Source organism: Ixodes scapularis, unplaced genomic scaffold (assembly GCF_016920785.2).
Source record: "Ixodes scapularis isolate PalLabHiFi unplaced genomic scaffold, ASM1692078v2 PGA_scaffold3__209_contigs__length_174095766, whole genome shotgun sequence".
Classification (NCBI taxonomy): Eukaryota; Metazoa; Arthropoda; class Arachnida; order Ixodida; family Ixodidae; genus Ixodes; species Ixodes scapularis.
The window spans coordinates 89823101-89847201 of NW_024609868.1; the positions used below are offsets into that span (position 1 = coordinate 89823101).

The 24101-nt window shown below is 44.9% G+C and overlaps 1 protein-coding gene across 1 annotated transcript in view; it reads left to right on the plus strand.

Annotated features, from left to right (window-relative positions):
• Nucleotides 1–24101, plus strand: part of LOC8034007 (sarcosine dehydrogenase, mitochondrial) — a 112915-nt gene that overhangs the window by 58309 nt on the left and 30505 nt on the right. The window contains exons 16-17 of the mRNA XM_040223012.2: nt 2439–2532; nt 2647–2809. Of these exons, the coding sequence (XP_040078946.1) occupies nt 2439–2532; nt 2647–2809 (257 nt within the window). The remainder of the gene's footprint in view (nt 1–2438; nt 2533–2646; nt 2810–24101) is intronic.

Sequence of the window (24101 nt, forward strand, 5' to 3'; positions counted from 1 at the left end):
GCCCCATCATAAACTCAATTTCGAATGTCCCGGAATTTGTTTTCATAGGCCGGAAAAAAAAAAAAAGGAGATACATGCAAGACGCGTGCCCCACGCTTTATTTATATCAGAAAAGAACTGCCCTCTGTTTTATATACAACGTTTATTGTTTTTGTTTTTGTTTTTTTCACCTACTAGATATTAGAAAAAACGTGGAAATTAACGTTTTGTGGGTGTGAGCTATACGGCCACGCGAAGATTGGGTTCAAGAAAGAACGCAACAAAAACCGACTGATTACCTAACATTTGTTAATGAACTTTTTGATTATAAAAGAAAACGGGATAGTTGATTTACAAAGTTGTTGGGCGTAATCGAAAGCCACCAAATAGTCAAGTGAAAATTGCGGTTTGTGTAGGTGAGCTATAAGACTAGGCGAGGATTAGGTTCAATAACGAACGCAACTAAAACCAACCGATTGCCTGAAATTCGCTAATTAACCTTTTAATTAGAAAAGAAAACGGCATCTTGTATTTAGAAAGTTGCTGGCCATAATCGCAAGCCACCAAACCGTCCATTCTTAAAAAGATGCAACGCGCGTACACTATTATACGGTGTCCTCCTAATTTGGGCGCGAAAATATACTTCTGATTTTATGTGGGCTCCATCTCCCCGTGGCGCAGCCTAACGCCATGAAGCCAAAGTGACAAATCATGCGCATCGCTGTGGGAACGCCACTGTAGAAGGGGCGAGGAGTGCGGTGGCCGAAAAGATTGCGGTAACACGATTCGCGTCCTAATTAGGCTTTTTAGGACGCCGTGAGCCACTTCACGTCCACTACATCTCTTTAAAAATGAATGATTTGGTGTTTTTGATGACTACAAAAAAGGTACAAACCGCTATTGCGTAACTCTGACGTCTTTTTTAGAAAAATGTCTAGTCGTTAAAAAAATCGCCATGTATAAGCACGATTGTAAGGCAGTTCTTTGCGACCGGCGACATCATTACGGCATGGAAATAGCCGTTGACCACAGATCATACTTTGTGTATGATCTGTGGTCACTGTTGTTTTTGTTTTTTTCGTACGAGAATGAGCAACCATTTGTTACCAAATAAGATAGATTTAGCATTCACCAAATTCGGCTTGTTTACTTGATTCAAATCGACATTTGATTTAATTACACTTATTTTGTACCCGCACACGCCTACTTTATTCTCTAATGAGTTACAAGTGATAATTACATTGTTTGTTTTTTTTGTTGTTTTTTTGTCGTGCGTGGTCATCACACTTTATTTTTAACAATCGAGCTATGCGATTACGTGGAGGAGGCGCATTTGAAGATATTCAAAATTGTTCTGAATACACAAACAACTTCAAACGTCTTGCTGTTTGGGTCGTTTCCTACACGCAGGACCAATAATAAAGTCAAAACCTTATAGAGGAGACTATCTCTATCAACTCAACGCACAAACACGATGTGAAGCGTGTCTGCGTACGTTGGAAAAGAGATACCGGCGAGCAAACCATAGCGTCGAATGTCCATGCAGAAAATGTCCGTGCACCAAAGTATCCGCGCACCGAAAAATCTTTGCAGCAAAAAGTCCGTACACTGAAATATCTGTGCACCAAAACGTCCTACCGAAATGCCCTACAGCAAAACGCTCTACACCGAAAAGTGCTAGACCCACTATGGATGGGGCCCTCCGTCACCTCTGCGGGTTTACGAACCATGATGATTCAGAACCACTGGTCTATGGAGCGCCATCCCTGATATACAAAAAACGCTGCTCGTACTTCCCTTTGTCGAAAGATTCCAAATCAGATATTTATATTAAAATTGATACCCCCAATGACTACTTCTTTGAGCAGAACAAGGCATTTGTGCTCTCACAACAGTAAAGAATCGTCTTCCAAACTAATGCTAAAAAAAAGCCAATGCAACTCGTTGGGAAGAGCAAGTGCCAAGCTTGCTCAAAACAGCTACTCGGTTGGTTCAGCTCCTTGTCGCAGGTCTGCCGGCTGGCTTCTGGATAATCTTTTCAAATCCTTGAAGCTTTCATTTCCTCCACCCCATACTTGTAAAAGAAAAAAAAAAAAAAAAAAGAAAAACAGGCAGCTGGCAAAAAAAACAAAAAAAAAAACAAATCGGAAAATGGCGAGAAGGAAACGAGAGGCAATTTCCTCCTTTCACAGTGGCAAGAAGGAAAGTGAGGGTCGGGTTCCTTCTCTCTGCTTGCGGGCCGGCCTTTAACCCAACTTTGGGTTAAAAAAAGTTTATGCCACAAATGAAGCCTTTTGTGTGTTTTCCATTTCTCCTTTTTATATTTGGTCAATGACTCGTTTAATACTGTTTGCAAGATGTTAATCTGTTATCATCGTGATTATCCTGCTTTTTCGATGACCTACCTGATATATAATTCTGTTTTTCTCTCTCTCTCCTCTCTATTTATTTTGTTTCAGTCGCGAGCTGCTGCAGTCGTTAACAGATGCTGATTTGTCCGACACCGCCTTTCCCTTCTCCACGCACAAAGTCATCCAATTTGCAGGCCATAAGGTAACGCTGCACCCGACTCATTTCTTGTCACCATACTCATTGATGAATGGCGAGGAATGGGTTTTAATGTCTACTGATTGGTCTGAAGCAAGTCTCGTCTGCTCGTCTTCAAAGGTTAGGGCACTGCGGCTGACGTTCGTTGGAGAGCTGGGCTGGGAGCTGCACATTCCATCGTCGTCTTGCGTCCCCGTGTACCGCGCACTCGTCGAGGCTGGCTCCAAGTTTGGACTCATCAACGCGGGTTACCGGGCCATCGACTCTCTCAGCCTGGAGAAAGGTACGTCAAACACCTCTGGAAACGCGAACTGGTTTCTGCTTCGTCACGTGGCTCGTAAATTCAGCTGCAAAAGTCGAAGTACGACCTTCCTCGAATTTAATTGCATATGCCACCTTTAATGTATCTCAACTTTGTCGAAGGGATACTGAAGGGATAATAAAAACCTGCATGACGCATTTAGAAATAAATATATGTAATCAGTTATAACCATAGGTTATAACTGATTATTTGTTATGACTGAAATTTTGGGCCCAAGGGGGCCTAAATTTAAAATGGATTCCGGTATTTTTTCGCTCTAAATGCACCAATCTGGCGAGCTCTCCAAAAGCAGCCATTCCGGTGTGAGACGAATCTTAGGTCGTTTGTTATGAGACCTTCAGCACTCTTGGGGGTGTGACCGTGTCGCAATGTCACCGTCATGACTGTCACTCTTCTCTTTGACAAGTCTGCTTTCTCTGTGCCGTTGTGTGCATTTCCACCCGGTAAAATTTTGGTAGTCACTGAGTTGGCTCAAAATTGGTTCGACGCACTAATAGACACTTATAAACTAGTAACCCAAATTTCTAGTCTTAAATATCTTTTTCGCAAAGTTACTGAAGTTTCGAATTTTGTCCGAGAGGCTTTACTGGCAATGTCGAAAACGTAATGTTGGATCGCAGTGTGCTAGAATACAAGGAGGCGTGAAGACCGGCATGGCTGAGGCTGTGCGTGTAGGCAACAATCGCAGCATTACAGTCTTCATGATAGTTGGAAGTCGCCACACCCCTCCACAAATATTGCATCGGACGTTCGCAACCGTTCAGAATGTGCGCCTATCGCGTTCTGTGCGCACGACCCTACCACCTAGCGATGCCACATTGTCGAAACCTTTCGCGATCTACACAATGCGCGTCACGCGAGCAGCTCGGGTCCCAACTCTGCCCTGTAATCTACCAGTACACTATGTGTGGAACTCGTATGGAACTCAATATCTAAGATACTTGCTATGAGCATAGAAACTGTTCAGAAAAGAGTTGTCTGGAATGTTCGTGATAGATACTTTGAGCGGCACTTTTATTATAGGTATGAATATATAATAAAAATGTTTTCACGTTTACTACTATCTAAAAAAAGGACTGTTCGAGATTTAATTTTTCTGCAAAAGGTTGCAAATGGTGTGGCTGATTCGGCGCAACTCCTTGCGAAAGTGAACTTTCATATTTCATTCCGAGTAACCAGACACCTTGTCTGTTTTGATGTTCGCTTGCCATGTACTACCTCACTTCACTCATGAATTTAGTCATTATATAATAGTACCTTTACTCCATTTCACCTTGATATATCTGAATCAATTTTTATGTACTGTCACAATCTGAATAATATTATTCTAGACCCTTCGCATTATGTTCCTGTTAGATGTTTTATCTTTTTAGTAAGCGTGTTTAGAGCCTACGCATTTGCTTGCTGATTTTGTTTATTTGTGTTGGTGCACCAATGAGAAGACCAGTGTGGTCATTTTTGGGTGCACAAAAATAAAGATTATTATTATAGTCGGACATGTTTAATATGGGGCAATGTGGGGGCAGTATAGCTTGTTCCTGACCGATTACGAGAAGTTTGTTGCTGGTCAAGCTTGTGATAACAAAACAGAACAAAAATCACACAAAATACTGTTTCTCTAGGCTGCCTGCTCAACTTGCAAGTTGTGCAACACGTGACATCACCCTGCTAGAGAGTGAGGGAAAATTTGAATGTTGGTATTAACATCACCTTCAATTGCAGTTTTCTCAGTTGCTATTTTGAATTTAGAAACAATAAATAGCATGTGGGAATGGGTAGAGCCTCGGTATTCCGAAAATGTGTTTAGTTTGGGATGCTCATAAAACAACCGTAGCTCCGTGTCCCGCAGTGTACATCTCCGTGCCTGAAAAAATACTAACGAAAATACTCAGCCACCTGTAATTGTTGTGTCATAATAAATGTTTCTTGAGTGGGTTAGGACACGACAATTAAATGGGTAGATTATCTTTGAAAGGGAATGCTCAATTCTACTCGGTATATAGACCAAGTGTCACAATCGTTAGAGCAGTAGTAATTGCAATACTGTCAAGACCGGTTATAACGAAGTCAACAGGAATTGGAACTCTCTTCGCTACATCTACGTCTTCATTATATCTGGACTCGTAAAAGTAATGTGCAAAAAAAAAAAAAAAAGGCTCGAGGTACACCTAAGCATTTTATGAGTTGTGAATGCGAAAGCATGCACATCATACTTCCGCTTCCTTATTTCGTCTGCAGCGTATTTCTGTCGACGGCAGAGCGCGCCCTTTCCTTGCTGCTCTGAGCTTGGATATTTCATGTTATCGGCGTGCTGACGGACACGCAGCGTCCGTCAGCGCGTGACAAGTGCCAGCCACTGGGACCGAAGACGAAATCCATCAGCTTTACTCCGCGCCTTCGGGATCGGGGAAACCAGGTGCCATTTGGCTAAGCTTTTCGCGTGGTTTCATAGCTGGGAGCTGGCTTCACTTGGAGAAAGGATTTAAGGTGCCGTTTAGCACGACTTCAAAGCTGATGACGTCAACTTGCTCCATGGAACAGTTAATGCTTTCGCATTAAAAAGATAACACGGATTGTCACGGGCACATGTTTACCAGTCCTGCAGAAAGCGGTCGAGGCTTCGCTGCATGTGCACTTCGCTAGATCGGAGCCGCTTCTCGCCAAATGTGAGAAGCTTTGATCGAGAAAAGATCCTGTGAGCTACGTACGTACTGTGTTGAGTGCCACCGCCGCAGAGGACGCTGGTGGTGGACGGCATTCTTTACATTTATGCGCACTTCGTTGAGGATGGCACACTTTTGTTTGAAAGGGATCGTCTTCGTCTTCTTCGTCGAGGTGGCACCGCGGCTCCGCGGCTCCCCATCGTTGAGTGGCGATGATTTGCTGAATTGGTGTTTGGGCACAGTTGGACTTTCGCGCAAGAGCAACCACACCGACCAGCGTCGCGGACACGGAACATGAAGCAAACAAAGAAGCACCGTTGCAAAACGAGCTGCGGCATGCAAGGAGTCAAAACTGAAAACCATTCACCTTCTGCAAATGTGTCCGCCTCTCTGCCCAGTTTCTTTACCACAAAGGCCATGTGACAACGAAACGCAGGCGTACTTGTGCCAATTTGCCCAGGAGGCGTCTGCCCTTAAAAATTGCAAATGCTTTCAGTGGTTAGAGTTGCTCCGTCTCTTAAATCTAGGCTCTCTCCGTCATCTCCGCCAGTATATTGTCACAGATCTCTGAACGCCTCTATCAGCATGCCGCTACGGCTTCTCCGTGTGCGATGCTGTAATGCCGCGTCTCAGATAAGGAGGGGGAAGCGGATGAAGATGCAGAGGCTGCCGCCCGCGACTTTCTCTGCGGCCCAGGCTTGCATTGACGTCACATCAGCCGCCATTGCTCCGTACCGTTCTCCTGTGCCGTAAATTCTGCAGCCTACATTTGACACCATCGAATTTGTTTTTCTGGTCAAGGCTTGCCGATAAGAGCAGATTCGATGGTGCCAAATGTATGCCGCAGAAGGCTCCGTACAGGAACCTGGTACGGAGAAATGGCGGCTGGTACGGTGCCATATGACGTCACGTGCAAGGCATGTAATGGGTGGCTGCTCAGCCGCGGCATCGATGTGCGGCGGTTTGAGACTTCGTAAGGTTTTCGAAATTTATTATTTTTAAATTATCCCAAAATATTGCTTCGATATATCTGTGAGACCTGCTTGATTTTCTTCTAAAAACAGGCACAAATGCTTTGAAAAAGTGCAAATGGAAATGGGAAATTGTGATCACTTCACTTCATTACAACCGCTCTCGACAGTAGTCGATTTACAGATGTCTACCACCATTTTTGTCTGGCGACTGGGCAGCACTGCTCAAGTTAGTCACACTACTGTGCCCATAAACTACATGATCATGGCGTGTAGCTGAATGCTCTCTCATTCTGGGCTCCGCCACGCTCACCCAAGATCACCTCGCCATGGCATGATCGGACCCTCTCGCGCTACTCAACTACTCCAACGCTACTCTTGCTTTTGCCCCCTTGCCCTTCGACCTTCCACCCGACATGCACATGCGAGATTGCGCGGACTACGACGAGCTTGTTAGTGACGATCTCGTCGCCGTTGTCGCCGGTGGGGTGTAGTGAAAATGACCATCTTCCAACACCTCTCAATAACAATTGCTCTTTTCGCTGATGCGATGAGCGTCGAAGATTCCGACGAAGCGAGCGACGCCCTGAGTGTCACGTTCTCGAAACCACGTGCTTGAAACGGGGAAAGTAATTGAGGAAGCTGAAGCGCGAGACACCGAGAGAGCCCAGTGTGCGAGCTCATGCAAGGAATGCCACGCGTTGCGCAAAATACGTCACTTACCGACCAAAGGTGGCGTCCTTCCCCTATAAAGTGGATTTGTGGCTCCTGCTTATAAATTGATTTATTTCTATAAACTATTGCACCATTTACAAAAGAAATTTAGCAAAAACGTAGAAACATAACAAGATTCGTAGTAGTATTTTATTTTATTAAAATATTTTATTTTGGGCATATCGTAAGTTTTTTAAACGAGACACCCTACCAATTGCACGATTGTATTTTCTATTGAAAAGTTGGTAAGTTTCTGAGATGGTCCTACACTTCCGTAGTGCAAGAGTCAGCAAATTTGATTTGGGAAGTTGGATTGCCTCTAGGAGTGCTTTTGGCGGGCTGGTATGGTCGGGGAAAATAAGGGAGAAAGGTACAGTAATGGAATTGCCGTGCCATTTTCATCAAACTGTGCCAAAGTTTTTAACCTGCTGTGTTCTCATACATCTCACGAAAACGTGAGGATTCGCCGCAACATTGCACAAAGATGCAGGTGCTGCACTATATGCATTGAATTTTGCCATGGACGCAACGCTGCTAGATGTCATGCCAAAAATACCATTATTTAAAAAAATCTTTTGCGCCCCACTTGCACTGCGAGGAGAAAGCAAAAAATACTTTAAAAGGTCCTTAGTTAGGAGTGTGTGGTGATACCGCACGCACAACAATAGTAACCGAAAACGAAACTGCAACCGTTTGGCTTGGTATGAAACTAAGCCCAACTATTGAACCGAGGGTTCAAAAACCGAATTGTAGTATTGGTCGACGCTAAGTTTTAAGACGGGAGGGAAGTTGGTACAGTCATTTATTTCACAATGTCCCCACTCACACTAGCTAAAACTCGTTCGTCGAGTGCACTGGCAGCTCCTTGTCTAAACTTTCAGACAATGACCCGGCCCACCGGTGTCACGACGCCACGAGCAGCGAGTTAAAATGTCGCAAGAAAATTCCCAAAATGGTTTGATGGTGGCTGCATGATAAAACAGATGCAGGGCCTCTTGATAAGACCACTTGATTATCATGTCAACCACATGCCTCCATACTGTAGCACTTGCATTTCGCCGTTCATGCCTATCTTCACCGCTTAAAGGGGCCCTGCAATCATAATTAAGCGTCTACCTTTTTTGCGGTTTCCACCTCCCTTGGGGTTCGGGCAAGCCAGCAGGCACGGAGAGAGTAACTAAATATCAGTGCGTCATATTTTAACCGGACGACGCGGAAACCTCCTCCACCGACGAGGGCGACCCGCGGTACCGAAAGCGTGCAAAATGTGACGTCTTTGGTCCTTGGCGTGCCACTGGTGAAAGCCGCTAAAAGCATTTTTTTAGTCGAGATACAAAACATAAGCGTCGCGAACCGTTTCAATTATGTATGAAAGTAGTTTTTGTTCACTATTTTAGATCAGAAAAGAAACAAATGCAGTTTAGAAAGTACGGAAACAAGAAATGACCCTTCGGCACACCCGCCACCAAGCGGCGGAAAAAACGGCGCATACTAGAAAGAACTAGTGGGATGAGACTACGACGAACGAGGAGCGTAGAAAGGTCCCGGATGTACGCGGCGGCGCTGCGGTCGAGAATCCGACCGGTTCCGAGCGTTCCGAAGGCCTTCGGCGCGGGCTCTGCTGGCGATTTGGCCATTTGTCGGTGCGTCACTGCGAAGTGGCTCCCGTTCTGAACTGATATTTACCCCGTGTTTGCTGTCGTTTGTGTCCAATGAAGTGTTACGCCGAATTAGTGTTTAGTCGCGCAGCAAATGCAATGCGAGCTGCCCTGGCCGCCCGCTTCATACCGGCTATCCAACACGTGCTTTAGTGGCGCCCTCTCGAGCCGTCGACACGGAGTGCGGCAGCCGTGTGCGCTCGATGAGCTCACTACTCCTCCTCTAGTTCACGGCCACTCAAGCCAGGACCTACGACGTCATGAAGGAGGTTATTTTTTGCTTGTTTTTGTAATTCTAATTTGCCTATAACTTTTAAAATAAAGCGAAATTTGAGAAAATAAAATTTTGATTAAGTTACTACGTTCAGTACGCTCAGGTTCAGTTCAAATTAAAAACCAGTCAAAAAGTCATTGCAGGGCCCCTTTAACACCAGCGCGCGTGTCGAGCTTCACTGCTTTGCACCAACGGGCTTGGTGCAGCAGCTGACATGGAGGAGCAACTAGGTTGGCTACATTGGCTCGAAAATATGGTCACTACTAGGGGTGTCGCGAACTTTTGTCGAACCAGATTTTTAAGTCGAACTTTCGGGGTTCGACTGGGTCGAACCGGTTCGACGAACCTTCGAACTTTTCCCCAGATTCGACCGGTTCGACTTTGTGGACAGTGTGGCCAGACCTTAATACAAGCATGTCTAGGTTTGGAGAATGTTTTTTTAAAAAAAGAATTATTTCATTTTATAAACAGTTGCATTTAAAAAAAAACTAATTATAATCACTGAAGAGGTTAATAACTTAATGATTTTTGTAGTGTATTAAGTGAAATAACCAATCAGCGCTGCCCTTAATTTATCCCTTAGCCATTACCATCCAATCCGAAGCCAACTGGCCAGCCTGTCGCGCATGCGCACACGAGTCGAACCTCAATACAAGGTTCGTCGAATTTTCCACCAAAAGTTCGAAAGAGTCGAACCTGGTCGAACTCGAACCTCGGCCGGTTCGCGACACCCCTAGTCACTACTCTTATTGGACTTGAGATCGACCTAGCGGTGGCACTACTGTTGCGCTGGAGAAAGGCACCTCATCTCAACTGAATTGTTGCACTGTGATTCACATGAATGTCTTCTTTATTTGTCCGAGGGGCAGACGTTTCTACCATTTTTGTTTTTATTATGAGTAATAACCTTTGTAAACGGAAGGAACTTCAACCTGAACCTTGGTCTAAAATGAACGTTCGGTTTTAATTCTAAAATCTTTATAACTATTTTTGTGTATTCCTGTAAATAAACATAATCAGTAATATTTTTCAGTGATGATAATGCGCCCTCAATAATCGTCAAAGGTGGGCTACCGGCTCATGCTACCATAGCGTCAGTACTTCTCCAAGTCGACATTTTGCCTGATACGAGAAGGTTTATTGCTGCCTCCATCGCAGCGTTCTGTCGAGAGTTAATTTCCCGCTCTTCTGCGCTGGTCGGTGTAACGTTAGCCCCGAGTAAATTTTCTAGAATTCAAGTACGATTTCCTTCGATCCTCGTGGTGCGCACCGACAGTGTTCGAGTTTTTGCAATAATAATTATTATTATTGGAAGTCTGTTGAAGGGGGTCAGTTCGCTCCGTTGAGTGCGCTTCTCACCGGGCACTAATGCACTGCGGAGAAGGGCATTCACGGAGAGGACAACCGCGCTCCCGTTTGCCTCGCTTTCCTCCATCAAAGTGGGATGATGCACGCGCACCATGTCGGACTGCTGAGGGGGAAAAATGCTTAGTGAATGTTCATGTGACGACCCAGTTTTGCGGTGCAATTTTTATACTAGACCGGTGCGCGTTCATCGCGTCGTGACTTGTTTCAAGTTTAAGATTTCATATAGCTGCAACGAGAGGATTTTTAAACCTTTTAAACTTGGTCTAGCCCGGCTTTGAACTATAGTTTAACGAAAAATAAACTGCCAGGAAGGATCAACCCTATTTTCACATGAATACATATATCTGCTACACTGCAAAAGTGTTTTGAAGGTTTGCCGCTTCAGCACAAATAAGACGAGAAAAAAAGAATTAGCAAGAAACCGAGGTTGTGTGTGTGTGTGTGTGGAGAGAGAGAGACAGAGAGAAAAGGGAAGGAAAGAAAGAGAAGAGAAGAGGAGAGGAGGAGGAAGCAAGCAAGCAAGCAAGGAGGCTGGCTAGTTTGCCTTAAAATCACATATGATGTCCCCTATCCCCCTGAAAAAGAAAAGCATCTCCCACTCTATCAGCTGCGGGATGTCACTCTGTGTACAGCATATCGAATTCCAAGGCAACTTTATAGCCCCAATTTTCTGGCGTTTCTGTATAATACCCCTTTTTCTTTTTTTTTACTTTCTATTAGCGCTTTTGTGGCATCGATGTAGGCTCTCCTCGAACATTCCCTGCTGCCAGAGCTCGTGATTTGTGGCGGTCCCACACCAGCGGAGTGTCGAGAGGCTGTGCTCTCGTGTCGGTTGCAGCTCGTAATCCGCGTCGGGCGTTGACTTGTCTAGTCCGGGGTTGCGGCGCTTGGCCGGGCAGGCAAGCGCTCGCTGCCGTCGGCGCAGCCTATTTCCGCGCTCGCAGCATAGCGCGGACGGGCCGACAACGTATCGGGTTTCTTTTCCGACATACTGCTTCCATCCCCAGCGACATAAAGAGGCTCCTTGTTTCGGATGCGCCTCTCCAACGAATAATCGTCAGAAGAAAAAAAACAAAAAAAAAAAAAAAAAAAAAAACGTGAAACACAAAACACACACACACACACACAAAACACACGCACACATTGTACGTACAAAACTAAGGGCCACAGATAACGGTGGCAGTGGATGACGTTTCTCAGTGCTCTCTTTCACGGTTGCCGTGTTTATGCTCTCGGTTTTGGAGTTTTAACCACTTGTTCCCGTTTTGTTTTTCGTGTTTGCCTGACCTCCCCCCAACCCCGCGGTTCTTTTTTATGCTACCGTAGCATTTAATGGAAGCAGTGAACTCCTTTCTAAAGTTCATTCTTAGGTATAAACGCGCACATTTATGCAAAATAATGAACAGCAAAAAAACAAAACAAAAAAAAAAAAAAAGCTACGAATTGCTGTTTTGGGGTTTTTGTAGTTCTAATGATTGGGGGGGGGGGGGGGGGGAGGGGGGGGGGGTTGTCCAGGGGGCCGGTGAGTCATTTCGGTGTAGGACGTTTCGGTGCTGACTTTTCGCTGCATGGACGTTTAGGTGCAGGTGCTTGTCGGTGCACGGGCATTTTGGTGCATGGTCTTTTCGGTGCACAGAGATATTGGTGTAAAAAAAAGTAGATATTCAGATGGTGGAAGCTTCCAACATTTCGTTAGTAACTCATCAAGGCAGGTATTTGCATGTTCTAGTATTCGGATTCGAGCATCATTTTGAAGGGAGCAGTTTTGGCTCCTAAATTCCAATTCAATTCAGAAATAATTCGCCTAATTACTGGTTTGGGTGCGCCTAAGTATTTGTGAAAAACGAGAAAAGAGAAAAGGCTTCTCTGAACAATAATATTGTGGACATTGAAAAGAGTGGGGAAATTTTTTTTGTAATAATTTCGGTTCCTGGTATAGCACATTTTTGATGAACACTGGCTTTTTACCCGTTTTCTTTTGTCGTATTTTTCTCCGTTAACTACGAGGTCACTATATACGGCAATTATATGTAGCCCATACTGCAAAAAACTAAAATACATTCACGATTATTTCTGTGAGTGTTAGTGAACTACATATTCATAATGTTCCATTTTATCACAATGTAAGCTTCATGACTGATTTATCGTTACATTTACAATCGGTATTAAATGCGAAAAGAAGCAAATGTACAAATACCTCCCCCCCCCCCCTTTTTTTTTTAAAGAAAGTTACTAGTTTTGGTTGGTGCTTTTATGCGATTGTTTACAATGATTAGATTGTTTCGTCTAGGGTGTCTGAATGACGTTAACTGCGAAGACCAGCAAAACTATTTTAATAGTAAATTAATTTACTAAGCACAACCGCATATGTAAGGGTACAAAATATATAGCGAGTAGAATGCACATATATGTAACGAAGCGAGACCCGTACTTTTAGGAGAAATCGAAAGATGATAATAATTTCGAGATGCTCGCACTTGCACAGATTGCACTCGCGATTGCTACGTCAGGGTTGGGCTGGAAGTCGTGTATGCGTTCATGAGAGAGTTTTAGGGAACCGTTTTGGCACATCCGATACGGTAGGAACCGCCCATGTGCGACCGCAGAAGACCCGCGCATGCGCAGTTCGTACCGGATGGCCCATCGTGCCGTATCGGATGTGCAACAACTGTTCCCTAATACTCTCTATCGAATGCGGCTCCCAGCCGAACGCTGACGCGGCACTTGCGTGCAATTTGTGTCCCGCTTTGGCCTCCGGTGGACAGCGTAGAAGATTCGACGCGTCCTCGTCATCAAGGAGGTGTTGCCCGTGGTTGCCTGTGCCCCTGGCCACGTGGCTGTTTCCCACGGACGAAACGAGAGCCGTCGCGTGGTGCACCAAAGCCGCCGCACGCTTTGTCCCCTCTCGCAATCCGGAGCCACCCGACAGGAGGCAATTAAGCGTCAGAAACGCCGCCTAGTGTCATCTTCGGCCGGGACAGAACGAGGTGTTCTGGTGGCGCCACCTCACGGGCGCCTTCCTGTGACGGAGCCGGTAGAATGCGAGCAGCCGACGCGCAATGTCGAAGCACGGAGTGGCTGTGTTAGTTCGCATCGATGCCTATTAAAATTGTTTATTTATCAAAAAAACGTGTATGACGTTTTTGTGGCTGATCTTTCTAATGAATACTAGCGCCTCAAAGTTATCTTTTATAGTAAAAAAAAAAAACAAAAACAAAATCTTTAAAAATGTTTAAAAACAAGCCTGCAGTTTCACAGTACAGAGCTTGTTCGGCGTGCGTCAGGGCTATTCAAAGCCTCTGATTCTTGTTTCGTCGAATCTGTGGGGGCTGCTGTAGAAAAAGGTTTTGCATTCACCAGAATAACTGTCTCAGCCGTGCACGCGCGCACAGTTGTGTTCCAAAGCGCAGCACGGTAATTTTAACTTACGGATACCGACGCCTCGATCCCGGTGTTACTCGAGAGTTGCTGCCGAGCAAATGCTTGTCAGCAATTGACACTTAGGTCCTCCCGAATTGAATGCGTGGCAAAGAAGTTTGTCACATCGCGACTTCTGCTCGAAAGATAAGCAGAAATGTTCATCCATTTTTAAATTGTCGGATATCGCCCGGCAATTTCATGCGATTGGTTGATTTGTTGTATTAGATTTTAACTAATATATATATATTACAAATTTAAAATTGCTTGGTGAGAAGCGCATCACGCATTATACGTATTTGGGCCCGCAAAATGAAACGTACGAACAGTAGTAATTCATAGCAGGTGTACACCTGATTTTTTTGGGACGCTGAAGTGTCACCGACTTACTAAATTTAAGACTTCGATCGCGAGGACGTCTCGCACGTTTCGCGTCGACCGGGTGAATACGGAGAGATTTAGCTGAAACGACTCCGGAAGCCAGCCACCATTTCTTCCTGCCAGTTATTTCGAGAAAATGTTTGTTGTCATAGTTTACAAAATTCAAAAAGGAATCAACTTGGAACTAATAAGAGACCAGCGGTCACAAAACACATTGCAACCAGCAGGATATACGGAGTCGCTTTCACTGAAGTGTTTACCTTACAAGCAAGAGGTTCTCGAATTTCGCTTTCCTATTGTAAATTTGATGAAACAATATCCTTTCTCAGTTTCATTTTGTCCGAATAATAATAATAATAATAATAATAATTAATAATAATAAATACACCATTCGTCCTGGCAGGTAATGTGACGGGGTAAAGCGCTGGATATTCTATTTTTATCATCCAGCTTTTTTTTTTTTTACATTGGGGTAGGAAACAGCACACCACCATCCGAGCGCTTCGACACCTCAGCGCCAAAAGTGTTTGTTAGCACGACTATGCGTGCACGGTTTCAAGGTTTTGTAAAATATCCTACTACGAATATCACTTCACCAAATAAATACAACGCGTGAAATAGGCTTTGCCGCGCGTTACCCAAATAGCGCAGGAAGCGAGCTGACGAGCCGCGTGATCGAAGAACTTCGCGTTCTGTCCCAGTCTGTCCTACCCGTGACGTCACAAACGATGATGATGATAGCCAGAGAAGCGCCCCTTGTAGTTCGCGCAAGCCGCCAATAATGGTAAAGAGTGGCCCTATATTGGCAGCGTGCGCGAACTACAGGAGGCGCTTCTCTGGCTATCGTCATCGTCTGTGACGTCATGGGTAGGACAGAATGTGACAGACCGCGCACATCTTGGATACCACTGCTAACAGCTGGCCTTATGTGCTGTTTGGTTAACGCGCGGCAAAGTCTGTTTCACGCGTTCTGTTTATTTGGTGAAGTGATATTAGCAGTAGAACATTTTACGAAAGCTTAAAACCGTGACACGCGCGGCCTTGCTAAAAACTTTTGGCGCTGAGATGTCGAACCGCTCGGGTGGTGGTGTGCTGTTCTCTACCCCAGTAAGGAAAAGCTGGATAATGAAAATAGAATATCTAGCGCTTTACCCCGCTAAATCACTTACCAGGACGAATAGGGTATATCTTATTATTATATTATTATTCCGACAACATAAAACTGAGAAAGGAATACCTCATCAAATTGAAAATAGGAAAGCGAAATTCGAGAACCTCTCGCGTGTGTAGTAAACACTTCAGCGAAAGCGACCTCGTCTATCCTGTTGGTTCCAATGTGTTCTGTGAGTGCTGGTATCTTATTAGTGCCAAGTTGATTTTTTTTTTTTTAATCTTGTAAACCAGTAAACGAACATTTTCTCAAAATAACTGGCAGGAACAAGCGGTGGCTGGCTTCCGGGGTCGTTTCAATTTAATCCTTGCTTATTCACGCGGTCGATCCAAAACGTGCAAGACCCCCTCGCGATCGAAGTCTTAAATCTGGCAAGTGGCGACGCTTCAGCGTCCCAAGAAGGTGGGTATACACTTGCTATGAATTACTACCGTTTGTATGTTTAATTTTGCGGACCCAATTCACATAATGCGTGATACGTTTCTCAGCCAGCGATTTGAAATTTGTAAACAATTCTTAGTAAACATGGGATAGAACAAATTATTCAATCGCCTGAATTTGCGGGGCCATCTTCGACAATTAAAAAAATTATAAAAATTACTTTTTTTTCTTTTTTTTAGAACAGATGTCGCGCTTTGACAAACTTTTTTGCCACGTTTTCAGTGCTAGAGGAGCTAAGTGTCAGTTTCTCAAGAGAATTTGCTCGGCAGCAACTGTCGAGTCACACTTGAATAGAAGCGTCGGTATCGGCAAGTTCACCGCCGAATTCAGAAACCTCACTCAAACTACATTCAAACTGAAGGGCCCCTCCACTTCCTCGAGGAAGGCGCGAGGGCTGGCGCTGGCCAATCGCGAGGACGGATCCGTCCTCGCGATCTGAATACGGCGGTCAGTGTAGCTAAAACAAGTGTGCGACGCTTTGCAACACAACTGTGCACGCGTGCAGAGCTGAAGACAGCACGTCATTTACTCTGGTGAATGCGAGACCTTTTTCTACAGCAGCCTCCACAGATCCGAAAAAACAAGAATCAGAGAGGCTGTGTGATAGGCCTGACGCACGTCGCTTAAGGTGTAATGCGAAGCTCCAGCATTGTTTTTGAACATTTTAAAGCTTTTTTTTACATGTATATATAAAAAGCAACTTCGAGGCGCTGTTGTTGATTAGAAGGATCACTCATAAAAACGTCATACACGTTTCTTTAACAATTGAAGCGTTTATAATCGGCATAGATGCGAACTAACATAGCCAACCCGCGCTTTGACATAGCGCGTCGTCTGCTCGCATCCTACACTCTAAAAAAAAGGGTATCACCTTACACCCTTTTGTCTCATATAATACACCCCAAAACTTCATTTCGACGTACAGAGCCCTAGAGTCGAACAGACGGCCCCAAATTTTACGAGGGGCTTGATAACGGTGCGATATAACTTATTAAATTGCTAAAGTACGTATCGAAGACCAAAGAAAGAAAACACAGAGCTTTTGCAGTACGGCCAAGAAAACCCCGATACTCTTTTTTTGTAGTCAATAATACGTACATCAGCTATCTTAATAAGTTGTACCACACGGCTACCAAGCTCCCTCATAAACTTTGGGGCCGCCTGTTCGATTAAGGGGCGCTGTACGTCGAATTGAAGTTTTGGGGTGTATTATATGGGACAAGGGGTGTACTAGTACACCTTTTTTTTTTTAGAGTGGTAACCTGCTTCGTCACAGGAGGGCGCCTGCGAGATGGCGCCGCCTCAGCTGTTTGGATTCACAGCACCCGCTTCTGGCGCAGTGCTGCCTACGAATATTTACATTAGTCATGTTTGTACCATTAAGAAATAGTTTTACTTTGAATTACGTGTTTCTAAACCTATTAGTAGCTTCGAACGTTTTCAGAAATATTACGACTGCGACTGGGGCTTTGGCAAGACGCACGAGTTGGCAGCTGCCATAACGCCAGACAAGGTGGCGGGGAACGAATGCGGCGTATTGTTGCTGGGATCGTGTGGAGTTCTTAACATTTTTTTCTTTGTGGCGAAGGTTGAGACGGTTAAAACGCAACTGCGGGGAGTCTGTTTCCAGCGTTTCTTGAGCGTCAGCTGCGTCGCCGGAAAGCTATTTTCTGTTTCCCAGAAGTTCAAACGAGCTGACGCCACAAACACGAATGTGTTGTCCCGAACGACGCGTCACGAGCGTGCGTTCATTACAGTTCCATTTTAAGCGTCGAGCTCGCTCGCGTAAATTCTCCTTTGCTGGCCTTTACCGTGAAATGGAGTACACCTTTCTTCAAACGCCTGCAGAACCGTTATCTTTGTTACGCTTGTCTTTGTGGTCAATAAATATGTGCGCGTTACTCAATTCTCTCGTACGGATGTCCCCCTCTTTTTTTCTGTCGAGTGGAGTGGTTTTAATTTTGTATTGCATATTGCGCACGGGCTGCTTTGGAATTTAGAATTTGCGCGGATTCCTAACTGCAGGGTGCGCAGAACTATCATGTAGGAAACACCTTATTTGTCTGCTCCTTAATGCGCTCTACAAGTTTCCAAATCCGTAAACGAATAATTAAAATGTTATCTAATTTGTCTTAATTAATTAAATAACCTGGCACACTAAAAAAAACGTTCAGCCTTTCCACTTTCGTGAAGAAGGAAGACCAGCGCTGTACTCGATACACTGCCGCAAAGCGCACGCGCCCGATTCCCGCTCCTCGTCCGACACGCCGCCGATCGTGGATACGTCTGCGACGAACCAGAGTCGGTCGCACACGGCGCACGTGACGCCAAACGGGTTCTCCACGAACTCCCTCCGGAACCTCGCTGTCGCACCCGGGAACTGTTCAGCCGGCGTGGAGTGCAGTCGTCGCCGGGCCTCGCGCTTGCGCTTGGCCTCCGTGGCACGATCGTCGTCCGTGGCGTTGGCCCGCTGGTTCTGTTCTCGGTAGCAGCTTTCCAGGCGAGCAATGTGCTATTTGGCAAGGGAATCGGAAGCGATGGACGCAGTGGAAGTCGACGCGACAGCGGCGGTTGCGGACCCATTCGCGCTGCTGCCTACGTCGCCGCTCCTTGCGCTGCTTATCTCCTTTCCCCGAAAGGGCGCGCGGCCGACCCATCGTGAGCCCAAACCGAAACTGATAAGAGCGTAGGAAGCAGCGTGCAAAACAGACGAGGACGAAGAAACAAACGTGACGAGCGCTGCGCTCGTTGCGTGTGCTTCTTCTTCGTTGTCGTCTGTTTTTGGCGCTGTTTCCTACGATGGATTCCCACCAACGCGCCCAACTATCAATTCTTCTATGATAGCTGCAAAGGTTGCCGCCATCCACGAGCGACGGCGGAAACCATACTGGTTGTGTGCTTGCCGCCATCGCTTATAGATGGCGGTAGCTGTCCAGGTAGGTTTGTGTCGACATGCACGGACACGATCCTGGGGAACCTAGCCCTTAACAGCTCCGCTGTAAAAATCGTGCGCTTTCTTAAGACGCTTGCTAACAACATACAGCTGGTTCCACTCCCGCAGAGCGCTCCGTATCTTGGACGCCCTGTACAAACTGCAATCTTTATTTGGTCATGGTATTTTTTTAATCTGGGTTAAATTTAAGCCTATGATAATCATAGTAAAAATAATACTTTATTTTCTGATAGTGTCCAAAAACGTCCAAAAAAGCCTTCTTAATGCGACACCGAAAAAAAAAAAGGTAGAAACCAAAACATTGTTTGAATACATTAGGACAGTGAACAGTTTCGCCCTGAAACAGCTATAAGCATTACTGTCAGGAACAAAAATATCAAGTACATATGCAACAACACAGTATAGACATTACTATGAACAACTAGATTGCACGGTACCTCTTCATCGAAGTGCTACTACCTAAATTTTATCGCTTGTAATCTAAATAAAAAATGCCATTTTTTTGGGGGGAGGGGGGGGGGTGGAATAGAATGTCTTTGAAAGGGTATTTGAAGATCAAATTCGCTGCACAAAGTCGTAGCGCGATAGGTTAAGAAACCGAATTTTGCGGTCGATTTAAAGAGCCTGGCGTCTCCTTGAATGACCCTGTACAGCTGGGAGACTCGTCGCCCGTTGAGGCGTACTAGCGTCGAGGCTGTAACATAGAAGCGACATAATTTTTGGGGAAGAATACCTCTCTCCTAAGCGAGAACGTGAACGCTCACGTCGAGCGCTCTGATAAGAAAAAAAAAACACAAAATGAACTTGGTGGATGCTAACGGTGAAAGTCATCCTTGGAGTAAAATTTTCATCCTCTTTGTGACGAAACTACAAACAAACTGCACTTGCACTTTGGGATTGTTTGTTTATCTTTGTTTTTTTTTCTTCTGCAAAGGAATCGAGCGAGTGGTGTTTGCGATTTATCTGTCAGTAGGTGTTTAAATAGCTACAAGGGTAGAAGGATGTTTCCAGCGTTTTTGAAAACACAGTCCGTATGAAAAGAAATGTATCTAATGAGTTCTGGGGATAAAGTCAGGTAACAGAATATGGCGCGTGTTTTGAGCTGCCCTTAGCGAAAAGTCGTTCAAAATCAGTATAGACGCTTTCAGCGAGTCAGTTACTCGAGCTGCCACCAGTCGGCGCGCCCTTCGCGCGCTTTCCGGGCCGCCATAGCCGACCTTCAGTTCCTCGCCGTTGCTCCGCGTTGTGTGCTGCACAGGCCACTACCGGAGCTTAGTTTACGTGTTCTTTTACGTTCCGCGTTGAAATCTTGCACTTTCTTTGGGTCTTTTCGCTATTTAGAACTTTCATTTAATCATTTGATATTTATATTTCGACATAGCTCTTGTATTTTCTTATTTATGGAATGGAATCGGACAGCGAATGGGTCGACGATACAAGATTATGAGGCTTCAATGACCATGTAAGTTCATCCCATTCTTACGTTTTTGTTGCTAATAAAGGGCGGTCAACACTATTGCGACATATGCAAATTGCAACTGACGCAGTAAGGCTATCGCAGTCGTGCTTCTCGCTGCATGTACGCGCTCGTTTCCGCAAAGCCGACCCGCATGTCAGCGATTTAGCGTGCGACGAGACAAGCGACGGAGGTTTTTTTTTAATTTTTTTTATTTACAAATACTGTCGCCTGTTGCATCGCTCGTTTTTCTGGGTTTTTAGAAAACGTCGCTCTTCGTCTTGGTCGCTTGCTCCGTCACTTCCATGCGGTTTGCCTCGTCGCGCGACTGACTGAGCGACAGCAAAGCGGGTCGCCGTCGCTTATCTGGTCGCTCGCCAAATCGCTTACATGCAGCTTATACTCAATTAATTTCCATGCACACAGTAATGAACCATTGGCGCCTCGATATTAAGTATAAACCGCGTGCAAGCGATTCGGCGAGCAACGACACGAGCGACGGTGACCCCCTTCGCTGTCGCTCGGGCAGTCGCGCGACGAGGCAAACCGCATGGAAGCGACGGGAGCAAGCGACCAAGACGGTGAGCGACGTTTTCTAGAAACCCAAAAAACCGAGCGATGCAACAGGCGACAGTGAGAAATCTTCGTCGCTGACTCTCGTCGTTGTCGCCGTTGCTCGTCTCGTCACACGCTAAATCGCTTACATGCGGGTCGGCTTTACGGAAACAAGCGCGCACATGCAGCGAGAAGCACGACTGGATAGCCTTACTGCGTCAGTTGAAATTTGCATATGTCGCAATGGTGTTGACTGCCTTTATTAGCGAGAAAAACGTTAGAATGGGATGAACTTACATGGTCTCTGAAGCCATAATCGTGTATCGTCGATCCGTTCGTTGTCCGATTCTATTTCATAAATAAGAAAATACAAGAGATATGTTGAAATATAGATATCAAATGATTAAATGAAAGCCCGAAATATCAAAAAGACCTAAAGAAAACACACGATTTCAACGCGGAACGTAAAAGAACGCGAAAACAAAGCTCCGGTAGGGGCCGGTGCAGCACACAACGCGGAGGAACGGCGAGAAACTGAAGGGCGGCTATGGCGGCAGGGTCACGTGACGCCAAGATGGCGGAGTCTATGAAATGTTGCCTGAAAGGGTCTATACTGAAAGTATACTAATAGTGAACTTAGGGTATGTACTGAAATCGTACTAGTTTCACACTTTTATGAAACAAAATAGTATACCTTTAGTACACCCCAAGTACATATGTAGTATACCATAAGTGCACCTCGAGTGTACTTTTAGCATTCTATAAGTGCACGTTTAGTACACTTCATGTATGCTTTTAGTGTACTAAATGTACACTACCAGTACATATATGCGGAGTGTCCCAGATAACTTGCACCAAACTTAAAAAAAAAACAAAAAAACGGAGCGTTTTGCGGGAGTGAAACCAACTGTAAGCTGTTAGAAAGTCTCTTGCGAAAGTGCACGAAATTGTTTTAGTGCGCCTATTTATTTAATTAAGAGTAACAAGCTAACTTTTGAAATCTTCGTTTAAAAGCCGAGGTGTGAAATGGAAAGTTGTAGAGCGCATTAACACCCAATTAAACCATTTTCAACACGGTGCACTTTGCATGCTCCTTTTTCCTAGTCTTCAAAAAAACGCCCGTGAAATACAAAAAAAATACCGCGTGACAAATCGCTTCCCCAATCACGGCGTGCGGGCGCGCCGCGAATGTGCGTTCTTTGAAGGCCGGAAAAAAGCACGAAAACGTATTATGTTTAAACACTTTAATTGGGTGTTTCTCAATGCGCCCTGCAACTTTACAATTGACATCTTGGCCCTTAAAAGAATATTTGGAAGGTTAGCTCATTAATCTTACTTATTTACATAACCAGGCGCATTAAAAAAATCTGTGCACTTTCTCAAGACGCTTGCTAACGACAGTTGATTTCACTCCTGCAGAGCCCTCCGGTGTTTTTTTTAAGTATGGTGCAAGTTATCTGGGACGCCGTGTATGTCGGGCGTTCTGAATGAAAAGAACGGTCTCAAATTGGCCAGAAAAATCGGCGCCTGCATTTAAAAAGCTGACTTTTCAAAGGTGTTTCTTTGAACGGCTGTATTCCAACCTGTGAAATTTCATGTCATATAGCTCCATTCTCGCGAAATGTTAAGAAACGCCGTTGACTCAATTGATGATGATAATGCAGAGGCGCCACCATCGGGAGATGCACTCTTACCAATGAGTCAGGAAATTAACGAGGAAATCTTTGGCAGCACTATTCCTCGTGAGAATGACGTACCGGCGTCTTCTGAAACTGTGTGAGAAAGGCCATAAAGAGGTGCATTGCATTTTTCAACTGAAAGTATGTATGTGTAGCATACAAGCATTATGATCAGTGTTCTTCGCGTAATTGATAGGACAGAAATTGAAATCCTACTTATCACTTTATTCAAGTTTCCGAGCCTGCCTCACTGTACACTGTCTCCTTTGTGATGATGGTATGCCACTACATCCTGCGTAAAAAGAGAAGAGAAAATCACCCTATGCCACTCTATGATATATAACATCACATAATTCGCTCTAAGGACCACTATGTGAGGAAGGCAAGATAGTAACAACTTCATCCTGACAAAAGGGTGAGGAAAATCGGACAATATCGTTTCTGAAAGCCTGATATGTCAGACATTGGTGGTGTGCCTTCTTTGCATGCCCAGGGCTATGCTACAGGTAATAGTGTTCATTGCAGGGCACAGCATTTATTACCTCAAATCTTAGGCACCATAAAGAAAAAAGAAGAAATGATTCAAGGTTGCAGCTTCTACATTTTAAGCACATGGATTGATGAAGGCCACAATGAAAACATCTCAGAATGGCCAATTTCAGGGCTGTGTGTGCTAATAATAAAATTGTATTTTAGAAGTTTAGTATAATACGGTATTCGATATTGGTTTCAAGATTAATTGCACTACTGTAAACGACCTAATTTTCAAGAAGGCGAGTTTATCGAAATTGCTCAAAATTGGTCATGCAAAAAAGTAACCCCATGGATACGAATGCATTGAACATTACTCCTGATTGCGAAATTTTGTACGTGGAAAGTATTCTCAACAGTAACACTTCATAAAATGAATGAACTATTGAGCTCGCGCAAACAAAGTCGTTTGTGCCATTCAAACCTTTCAAAGCGATCGCAGAGTCACCATTGCGATAGATTTGCTTTGTTCAGTGCGCTTCTCCGCATGTGCCAGTGCACTGCAGAAATTAGTTCTGGATGAAATCCCAAAAATGGGGGGACATACACACTTTTTCATAAAATAGAATCGAAAAATGTTCACGTCGAATGGCTTCCCAGGAGACTTTTCGGGTCCGGATGCACTGTTACTCCGCAACAAGCAGGCTTTCTTGGGATGACAAGAAAAAACCCAGCGCCCTGAACGCTGTTCGAACCAGCACTCGGGAGAGTTGAAAAGCCTGTTAAGCGCTCCCTATCGGGACAGGCCGCTTACCTACGGTGGCTTCATACCTGTCTGCTTGATGCATCATCCAGACACCCATAATAGAGATCAGTGGGCGGACGTCACTTTTACTCTTGTGATGCAGGTCCCTGCAGGTTCCCATAGGTTGCAACCTGCTAGCCCAACTGAGTCAGGCCTGCAGCCCTGCGGGGAATGTCAACTACACTTTTTTTAGATGTAGACACCCACATTTTGCGTGTACCTGAAAGAAGCTCTAACACAGAGCAAACAGAATGATTGGCCTTTGTTTAATGCCTC